The sequence below is a fragment of the Nansenia antarctica genome (assembly GCF_963989245.1).
Source record: "Nansenia antarctica genome assembly, chromosome: 4".
In the NCBI taxonomy this organism is placed as follows: Eukaryota; Metazoa; Chordata; class Actinopteri; order Argentiniformes; family Microstomatidae; genus Nansenia; species Nansenia antarctica.
The window spans coordinates 13,801,613-13,812,192 of NC_137689.1; the positions used below are offsets into that span (position 1 = coordinate 13,801,613).

At 43.6% G+C, this 10,580-nt stretch overlaps 1 protein-coding gene across 1 annotated transcript; it reads left to right on the top strand.

The window, feature by feature from the left end:
* The first annotated feature begins 6,479 nt into the window (after positions 1-6,479).
* sord (sorbitol dehydrogenase) lies at positions 6,480-10,235 on the top strand. Its single transcript, XM_080528744.1, has 9 exons — positions 6,480-6,617; positions 6,801-6,834; positions 6,976-7,140; positions 7,515-7,674; positions 7,778-7,896; positions 8,380-8,445; positions 8,767-8,945; positions 9,236-9,357; positions 9,815-10,235. Exons 1-9 carry the CDS (start codon positions 6,564-6,566, stop codon positions 9,978-9,980), a joined length of 1,065 nt encoding a protein of 354 aa, XP_080384870.1. The 5' UTR covers positions 6,480-6,563; the 3' UTR covers positions 9,981-10,235.
* The last annotated feature ends 345 nt before the right edge of the window (positions 10,236-10,580 follow it).

A 10,580-nucleotide genomic window follows, 5' to 3' on the forward strand; every position in this document is an offset into this window, starting at 1 on the left:
AGATCGCTACATTACCCACGTCTGTCGTCTCGTCCACCATAATAGCGACAAAGGGTGCCTTTTTAATCTCCATTTTGATCTCTTCTCCCACTTAAGCAATAGCAAAAATCAGGTCGTTTTGTATTTTGCCTGACGTCCCAGTAAACACTTTGTTTGTGGACAGGTGGTAATGTAAATCTGGGTTGTTTTCAGCCAGAAAAGAAAGAAGCTCAACGTAGTTTCCTGTTTGTGGACTCTGCGCTTTTATCGTGTCCCCTAAATGAAAGTTATTGTTTACCCAAAAACAGGACACAATCGATCAGTATTATCGATCAGTCAACGAAAGCTTTCGTTGTGGCGCTCCGTTTCCCTGGCACTTTCAAAAGTTTCACATCTACCGGCATAGTTACACATCTCAATAGTGAATATCAATAGTGCGTATCAATAGTGCGTATCAATAGTGCGTATCCAATCAAAAGACGTGCTGGGTGCTGACATCATTGAGCCTTACAGCAGGCGCCGTTGTTGCTTTTGCTCGCATCTACGTAGGTTTACTAGGAACGCCACAGGTTTTCTCGTTCCAACGTTAAGTTACAGGTCGTACCCGCGGCACCGTTTAGCGTGCAGGCTGGGCAGATTTTGGAGCCCCCTAGCAACACATTTTGATTGGATAAAAGCTCTAACATAAAGGCCAGCCCTCCAAATCTCAATCGGAGATTGGAAGCAGCGCAACCAAGAGGAAAGCTATGAAATGAAGAGAATAGACTATGGGGAATCATTAATACATATTTGTGGAAAAAATATATTAAAATAAAATGTATATTCTGATGATGTTTAGGCCAGCAGAGAAGGCCTTGCTGGCCCTGACGGCACACCACTGCTTTTAGGACATGTTATTACACACCTTTAGAAACACATTGGTGAAGAAATTTCTTGGTAACGATTTACTTCGCAGATTGGTCAAATATCTGGTAAAATGCCCTTACTATTAAAACATGTAACGTTAGATATATATCGTTATACAGGGAGCGATGTATTTCTACGGAAAGGCTGATAGATTGTAGAATCTTCTTGTCGGTAAAACGATGGAATCAATCTATTGAGGATTGTGATCTTAAATGCGTTGTCATCTCATGGTGCACAGCAATGACAGCATACACGATTTGACAAGGAAATAGAATGTTCAACACGGGTTGGAATCTCTGTACTTGATTTATTAAGACAGTCAGCGAATGGTTCATCAGCACAGTACCACAGCATCGGCATTCAACGACATCATTATACAGACAGGCTGATAGATACGAGTGCAGCGCTGTCTGGGGCTCCAATCTCCGCGTTTATAGATCGATATAAATAGATCAACATAATGCAGCACTATCATGCACAGATCAGCCTTAAAACATGTAACGTTAGATATATAACGGAGCGATGTATTTCTACGGAAAAGGCTGACTGACGCGGGCATTTGAATGGAATTCCGGGGTAGAAATAGCGGCTGGGTGAACTCCCGGTTCATCGAGTTTACGGTTAAAAGCATAACTTCTCGGGGTGTCAGCGCGGTGGTTAAGGGCTCAAAATGACCGTAGACAGATGGTGAAGTTAGCAAAGTGTGTACCACCTCCACAGCCGGTGTTATTCGCGGACAAAGACGGTGCATAATAGCGATTTTTGTGTTGTGCTTGTTGTAAATAAAAGTTATATGATTCATTGAAATGACATTAAACTAAGATAATACGATGGTCAGCATAATTTTTCGAATCTTTATTAATAAGCTATTACAGAAACTGTCGTCATCGTTGGCATCGCGAATCCTATGGCCGGAAAGGGCAGAACCTATGGGCGGATACTAATTTGCATTGTATTCCATTCCGATGTAGGTGCCATAATACCTACATCGGAATGGAATACAATGCAAATTACATCGGATTTACATAGGATATCGAAAAGCAATGCAAATGAGTACACCGACACTAGAATGGAATACACTCATGATCAAATGTAATACACATGCAGAATGGAATACACTCGTGACCAAATACAATACACATGCTAGAATGGAATACGCTGCGCTCAAATGTAATACACATTGCTTTTATTTTGGCACAAACATTCCGTATTTTTGCATTGTATTTGGTGTTACACGTGTATTCCATTCCGATGTGTGTATTGCATTCCGATGTTTGTATTGTATTTAAATACGGCATGATACACCCTCCATACATAGAATGATAATGTACAAATGTGTCAGGTCATCCTTAAATCCTGGGATTATAGATGGACAGATTATGACTATAATATAGCCATAATTCTTAATTTTTACAATCAAAGGAAGCCCCGCCGTGAAGCAGGGCATCAAAAAATTAGTTGATACTCATAATGTTCCTCTCCACGGAAATCTTTAGTAAAAGGTGTTTTTTATTGGTTTTTATAAAAACGCAACACCGTGTATACAATCAATTAATCAAACAATCAGACATTTAAGACATTACATTCAACAACAACCAACATTAAACTAACTAAAGTGCTCAGTGTTCAGTGTATTGTCCAGTGTAGTGTAATGTTCAGTGTTCAGTGTTCAGTGTCCAGGTTCCAGTGTCGGTAGGAGGCAGGGGTAAAAAACCTGTTCGCTGTGCATCCGGGAAAAAAATTCCCCTGCAGCCCTCTAGTTGTAGAGCAACTACTATCCAGTTTGCCCACCAGTGCAAAGCCGTGGCTCCCCCACCTCCCTCCCCCGAGGGACCCCACACACCCGACTCACCCGACCCGCCCCACCACCGGCGCATCCGGCCCAGCCCACCAGGCTCAGACTCCTGTAGCCCTTCACGAGGCTAGCCGGACCAGGCGCCCCAGCGGCGGAGCAGATCGAGCACGCAGGCCGACCGGAGGCCCCTGAGGAGAGGCCCAGAGAGCTCGGCGCATGGCAGGCAAGCAGAGGCGAAAAACCTGTACACAGCTTATCCAGGGAAAAAGCTCCCTGGCTCTTCTCAGCTTGTTCCGGGCTGGGGGTTGGGGGTTGGCGGGTAGGGGACTGGGCCTGTAGCTGGGGGCCTGGAGTTGGGGGGGGGTGGCCCGGAACAGGGGGTTTGGGGTCGCTGAGTTGGAACCTGGGGTTGGTGCTGGGGTGACGTGGTGGTTCCCGCCGGTCTCTGCTCCTGGGTCTGGAAGCCTGGGTAGGTGTCAGAGCTGGATATGACATGTGCCTGAAAAGATACAGGAGTGAGAGAAGGGAGGTGTGCATGGTTTGTGTAGTGTGCATTTTGGTGTCAGGCGGGTGATCAGTACTTCCCTGTGACCCAGTGGTGTTGGTCATCCTGGTGCTGGTGGTGCTGGCAGAGACGGCTGGTTCGGCTGTGGGTTGTGTGTGGTGATATTCTGGTGAGGGTAGGAAGTGGGTCAGTGCTGTGTACATGTGTAGGTGGTGGAAGGTGCAGTAAACTTCCCTGTTGGTGTTGTGCGCTGCTCCTCTCCTGGTCCTTGTGATGGTGATACTGCTGACCAGGGCTTGTGCTGGAACGGTGGTGAAGGTGATAGTGCAGGAACTGGTGGTGTAGTGAGGTAGGCCCGGGGTGGGGCGGGGTTGGTCGATGCGGCGCGGCACGGGGGGGGGTTTAGAGGATGACGTCCTTCCATCTCTCCACCCCCCACACCGCTCTTGCTTGATCCGGGTTATTTTTAAAGTCAACAATAGCATGGTCCCTGAGGCAGAGGGTGATTCTCCTCCTCAGGGTTGTCAGGTGGACGCTCTGTTTCTGATAGACCCTGATGTTCCTCGTCTCCCAGAGTACCTGCTTGACGGCGCTGATGATCCTCCACTCTTGTTGTAGTTGGGGGGTTGTGCACCCCCCGGGAGGACCATACAGGATGTTCTCGCCCGTCAAGCGGGGCAGGGTCAGCAGGCTGTTTAGGGAGACAGAGGGAACAAACAGGGCACATTTTGCCTCTCATTTGGAAACCAAGGTCCCAGAGTCTGGAGGAAGAATGGAGAGGCACACAACCCAAGACACTTGAAGTCCAGTGTGAAGTTTCCACAGTCTGTGTTGATTTGGGGAGCCATGTCATCTGCTGGTGTTGGTCCACTGTGCTTTATTAAGTCCACAGTCAACGCAGCCGTCTACCAGGACATTTTAGAGCACTTCATCCTTCCTTCAGCAGACAAGCTTTATGGAGATGCTGACTTCATTTTCCAGCAGGACTTGGCATCTGCCCACACTGCCAAAAGTACCAAAACCTGGTTAAATGACGATGGGATTCCTGTGCTTGATTGGCCAGCAAACCCGCCTGACCTGAACCCCATAGAGAACCTTTGGGGCATTGCCAAGAGAAAGATGAGAGACATGAGGCCGAACAATGCAGAAGAGCTGAAGGCCGCTATTGAAGCATCCTGGTCTTCCATAACACCTCAGCAGTGCCACAGGCTGATAGCATCCATGCCACGCCGCATTGAGGCAGTAATTCATGCAAAGGGCGCCCAAACCAAGTACTGAGTACATATGCATGATTATACTTTTCAGAGTGCTGACATTTCTGTATTTAAAATCCTTTTCTTATTGATTTCATGTAATATTCAAATTGTCTGAGATATTGAATTTGGGGTTTTCATAAGCTGTAAGCCATAATCATCAAATTTATAACAAATAAATAACAAATAAATATCTCGCTTTGCATGTAATGAGTCTATATAATATCTAAGTTTAACCCTTTAAGTTGAATTACTGAAATAAATGAACTTTTGCACGATATTCTAATTTTTTGAGTTGCACCTGTATATACATGAAAACACAAAAGGGCATATCAATTCAGCACATTTATTTATACATTACTTGACACCATGATGTCAATGGGAAAAGAGCGGCGCAATGCTACCAGCGATAATTTCAAAACGGAGATAACCGAGGCTGCGTTCGTAAATACGCTCTGGAAATCTGATCACCACTCATGGAATGCCTCTTGTCCAATCAAATTACGTGGTCCCTTTATGACGTTGCACCTAGTGTGCGTTCCGGTGCTCTCAGAGCAAAATTACGAACGCAGCCCAAGAAACGAGAGGAAACAAGTAAACTCCGACATGGATATAACGATTGTGCGCATGCGACAACGTCCAACAATTAAGTGTTAAATTATATTATATTATAGGTTAAAAATACGGGAGATTTATGGGAAAATATTTAAACGGGAGCACAGCGGGAAATAAAGGTAAAATACGGGAGAATCCCGGGAAAAACGGGAGGGTTGACAGGTATGTCGAGTGGTAGAGTTGGTGGGTTAACCGGATGACAGTTTCTGGGGTTTAAAAAAACCACATAATAGTTGAATAGGTATCAAAAGCCTTTTTATGAGGGTTGATCAAGAATTCCTGGGCTAAATCAACATTCCACCACGTTAAAAGATGAATAGTTTAAAAAGTATAATGAGTTTGTAAAATATAAATGTAGGCAACTCAAGTTAGATATCTCTGCACATTTTAACGTTTGATTAAATAAGTATGAGCAATAACAATAAGAATACACGTATGCGCAATAACATAAGTTGGACTTGCTGAAGAAATCCCACTAATAAGAAATATGTATGAGCAATAACAATAGTTATGTTATGTTAATTTTATTTATAATGCGCCCCCCCATCCAACTTTTACATCGGCCCGGGGCGATTTTTTTTTTTAACTTCGTAAAGCAAGCCCACTAATAAATATGGGCAAGTCCATTAATGAGCCTGAAAGAACTTTGGTTCAACTTTGCACGACCCAGATCACGTGCTCCAGAGCACTGTTTACATCTCCAGAGAAACATTTCCGGATTGTATAATAAACTCTCGTGATTGGCACGTGTACGTAGGCACCACGATCATGTGACTGGCTAGAAAGCGCTGGTTGTCTTACATTTACACTCTTTAGGGTAAGTAATAGACATAAATAACAACACGTTTATATCTGTATACCATTGATTACATATACAGTATTCTTATCAATGATATAAGTGTAGTTCAGACAACCACGTGCCAGCAAATAGCTCCCCAACTAAGTATTGAGTGCTGTACATGCTCATACTTTCCGTGTTCATACTTTTCAGTTGGCCAACATTTTAAAAAAACCTTGTTTTGTATTGGTCTTAAGTAATATTCTAATTTTCTGAGATACTGTATTTGGGATCTTCATTAGTTGTCAGTAATAATCATCAAAATTAAAAGAAATAAATATTTGAAATATATCAGTCTGTGTGTAATGAATGAATATAATATACAAGTTTTACTTTTTGAATGGAATTACTGAAATAAATCAACTTTTTGATGATATTCTAATTATATGACCAGCACCTGTAAGTGTAGTTCAGACAACCACGTGCCAGCAAATAGCTGTAAACACAAGCTTGCTTGTAGCTTGTTTTGTATTGAGTTCTACCCGCCATCTCCATATTGGTAAGCGGTATCTCCGCCAATCATAGTTTGATGTTCGTCCACTGCCCAGAGAGGATACTACACGCCCACTCTGACGCCCAGCAGGAAAGCAGCACTTTGACCCGGCGACACTGATCACATAGTTGTTCATCTGCAGACCACAGCGTCGGTTCAGCCACTGCTCTCTGCTCGATATGGAAAAGGAAAACCTGTCAGTCGTGTTGCATTCCCAAGGCGATCTGAGACTGGTAAAGTGTTATCATCAACTTCACAGACTCATGCTAAATAATGCCAGCGCAGATGCCATCTTGTGGAAGATATCACGAATTGTCTGTCTGTCTATTAGTCTGCTATTCAAGATCATGTGGTTTTGATGATTGATTTGCAAGCAAATTGATGCCAGTAGTAATTGCAATTGTGATTTATTGCAGGAACAACGGCCCATTCCTGAACCAGGTCCAAATGGTATGATGATGATTCATTTAATGTGGCATACTTCGAGCTAGTTAGTTATAAATAGTTCCATTATCCCAGAGAGCACTTATGGAGATTGCTGCTGCTACTGTACATTTCAAAGCACCTAAATTGGCCATTTCCTGTGTCCAGATGTGCTTCTACAAATGCACTCCGTTGGGATCTGCGGGTCTGATGTGCACTACTGGCAGCATGGGCGCATAGGTGACTTTGTGGTGAAGAAGCCCATGGTGCTGGGGCACGAGGCCTCTGGCAGGGTGGTGAAGGTGGGATCAGCAGTGAAGCACCTCAAACCAGGCAAGTACTTTACAAGTACGACATTTAGTTCAAAAAGATCCATGTAAATGATCTAGCAAATAGCTAATATTAGCTATACCTAATATTATTTACATGTAGACGTAACTACTATCTACTATCCTACCAACTATCTATGTAGCCTACTGGTTACTGTATTCAACATGCACTATGTGTTCTCAAACACATTTATCGATTTTCCTGACCTGCTTGACCTAGGCCTACTTCAAACTTTCAAAATAGACCTGTTACCTTCATTTTAAAAGTGAACAACCTCTCTGTGTGCTCCGCCAACCTATGTGGTCTATCCACTGGATAGCATTGATTGCAGTGCAACTATGCCACTATTGACTTATAAATGTGTGTTTGGTGATTAGGGGATAGAGTTGCAGTTGAGCCAGGGGTGCCTCGAGAGATGGACGAGCACTTTAAATCGGGACACTACAATCTATCCCCCACCATCTTCTTCTGTGCCACACCCCCTGATGATGGGAATTTGTGTCAATATTACAAACATAGTGCCAACTTCTGTTACAAGTGAGTTTATCATTATCATTCTACTATCCAACAGGATGAAGGTGATGAGCAACATACTGCCAATGTCCAACGGGATTCTTAAGCTGCCTCTGTTTATGAACAGGTTGCCTGACAATGTGACGTTTGAGGAGGGGGCACTGATTGAGCCGCTGTCTGTGGGCATTCATGCCTGCCGCAGAGCTGGAGTGACGTTGGGCAGCAGTGTGTTCATCTGTGGGGCAGGTAAACCTCAGCTGCCTGGAGCTTCTGGCCCTCATTTACCCTGGCACTGAACAGCTAGAAGCAATGTGGCCCATTTGCAACTGTCTAGGGTTTTGCTCAATTTCCGTAGCAAAGGAGAAGTAGATGAACATGATCGCATTGCGATAACATGCCTGTGGCAAGTTCGGAAAACCAGTGAACCTGAACACCTGTAGTATCAGACTTAACAGATCCACTGGTCTGATAAGCAAACATTAACATATGTAAATATAATTATTAAGCAGTACCCTTGTAAAACTGCTCTAGCCATGAAATGAAAGGGCTGGTTAGATATTGTCATGGTTTTTAGTTGATGATACAGTAGATGTATTTCACATGCAGACCCACGTGCTCGATGTTTCACAATGATCGTCTCAACTGAAAAAAACATCCCTTCAGGGATTGTTAAAAATTAACATACACATTTGAACTAAACCTCTCTGTTATTCATCAATTTTTTTACAGGACCAATTGGGCTGGTCTGCTTGCTGGTGGCTAAGGCTATGGGTGCCTCACAGGTGGTTGTAAGTGGTAAGGCTAATTGTAATTTTATACAATTACTTGCATACCTATGTTTCTAATCCATATGTTCTTGTTTATTGAGAAAGGCCTCCATTTAGAATGTGTTAGTGTAGCAGATGTGAATGAGCTAGTCAGTTTAGCTTATAAGTCTGTTATTGCCCATGGAGCTACAAGGTACCTAGCCTGGTACCTCTGGTAGCACATTGCGCTGATGACTAGAGACCAGAGTTTATATCCAGTGGGTTGCATTAGTTGGTAGTCCTTTCTGTGTGCTCTCTCTCTTCCCTGGTCTGGTCGGACTGTCACAGCACTCTGTCTTTCTTCCCAAAGACCTGACAGCAGAGCGTCTTGCCATGGCCAAGGAGCTGGGTGCGGACTTTCCCTTGACTGTAAAAAGGGAAGATGGACCTGAGGAGCTGGCTACAATAGTGGAGAGTCTGCTGGGAGCACAGCCACATATCACCATCGAGTGCACTGGCGTGGAGAGCAGTGTCCAAACTGCTATCTATGTATGGGACTACTGCCAAAACACTGACGTCAGGGCATATTGTCACTGTTACTGACAAACTACGTGTAGTTTACAGTTCAACTCGAGTAGTTTTTCAAGAGAGCATAACTTCAGCTCTGTGCTTTTCATCTGTAACAAAACACTGTATGTATGTTGGCAATGAGGTCAAATATGAGGTAAAAGATGAGATAAAACAATGAAGCAATCAGAGACAAAATGTCCAGTGTACTCTTGCTAGTGCTTCAGCCTTGGCTGGTAACATTGTAATGTGTGTTATGTGGATGTTGCCAGGCTACTCGTCCTGGAGGAGTGGTGGTGCTGGTGGGGATGGGCTCAGCGATGACCACTGTCCCATTGCTCAATGCTGCAGTCAGAGAGGTGGACATCAGAGGGGTCTTCCGCTACTGCAACACGTACGTTAATCCCTCCCTTTCTCACATCATCCAGGTCAATAAGTACTACTAGTTGCCGCATTTCACATGGGAGAGCCCTACAGTATAGCCAGGACTGGAGTTGTCGTAACAGGGAAGAGATCAAATCAATTGCAGCATCTCATCTACCTTTTTATCCTGAAGTGCCCTCCTCCTCATGGATTTGAAAGAATAAGATTGGTGCAAGTATGGGCTTGAGATGTAGCAGCTTAACACGTTACAGGGCTGACCCAAAAGCCCAGTACAGCTCAGCTCATTTCTCATTTTACACCAATCCATTCCTTTTAAATCCATGTGGGACAGTGCACAAGTCCAACCTTAATATATCTGTGAGGAAAGATTGTCTTCATTGTTCCATCAAGGAATGACGTTGTTCACTGTTTTCATAGAATATATTTGTTTATGCTGTATGTAATGCCTTGGTGTTGTCCTGTTTTAGCTGGCCAATGGCTATTGCCATGTTGGCCTCTAAGAAGGTGAATGTGAAGCCCTTGGTGACCCACCGCTTCCCCCTGGAGCAGGCAGTCCAGGCCTTCGAGACCACACGTCAGGGTCAAGGGATCAAGGTCATGCTCAAGTGTGACAAGACTGACCAGAACCCATGAGCGACTGAGAGAACCAGGACTAACAACCACAGCACTGTAGACATCAGAACCTACAGCTTTTTGTTGTTTGTTTGTAGAGCGCCATGGAAACACACTTGTTTTTGTGTATCTATTTTTAATTCACTTTTTAATGTCATTCATTGATTACTGTATTTCCTTTATAATGTTGTAGTACTATCAGATGTTGCGTTTAAATTTTACCTCAAAAGTGTTAAAATATGTCAAATGTCATCTAATATAATGTTCTTATGCTTCTCAAGTTGTCTGCACTACCTATCTGCTGCCACTAGGGAGAACCAGAGGCTTAGGGATAGGAACCTATCATAAAAAGGAACACAGAACCGTGTCCATACAACATACTAAACAAACCCTTGATTCAGACTGGATCCATCTAATAACTCAATAACACTTTTCATGTTCAGTTTAATGTTGACACAGACACAAATGTGGGTTTATTTTTTATTTTATTGTTACCTTGCCATCATACTTGACTTCATACTTATCATAAGAGGCATGCACACAGATAATGATCATTATTGTTAATTTTCAAATGTCAATTTTAGTACAATGTATTTTAAAAAGCATTACTCAGTGGTAAGG

Bases quoted from the DNA above. Each gene is read 5' to 3' on its own strand.
- sord (XM_080528744.1), top strand. From the start codon at position 6,564: ATGGAAAAGGAAAACCTGTCAGTCGTGTTGCATTCCCAAGGCGATCTG. The intron at 6,618-6,800 runs GTAAAGTGTTAT...GATTTATTGCAG, and splicing joins CCCAAGGCGATCTGAGACTG to GAACAACGGCCCATTCCTGA. The intron at 7,897-8,379 runs GTAAACCTCAGC...ATTTTTTTACAG, and splicing joins TGTGTTCATCTGTGGGGCAG to GACCAATTGGGCTGGTCTGC.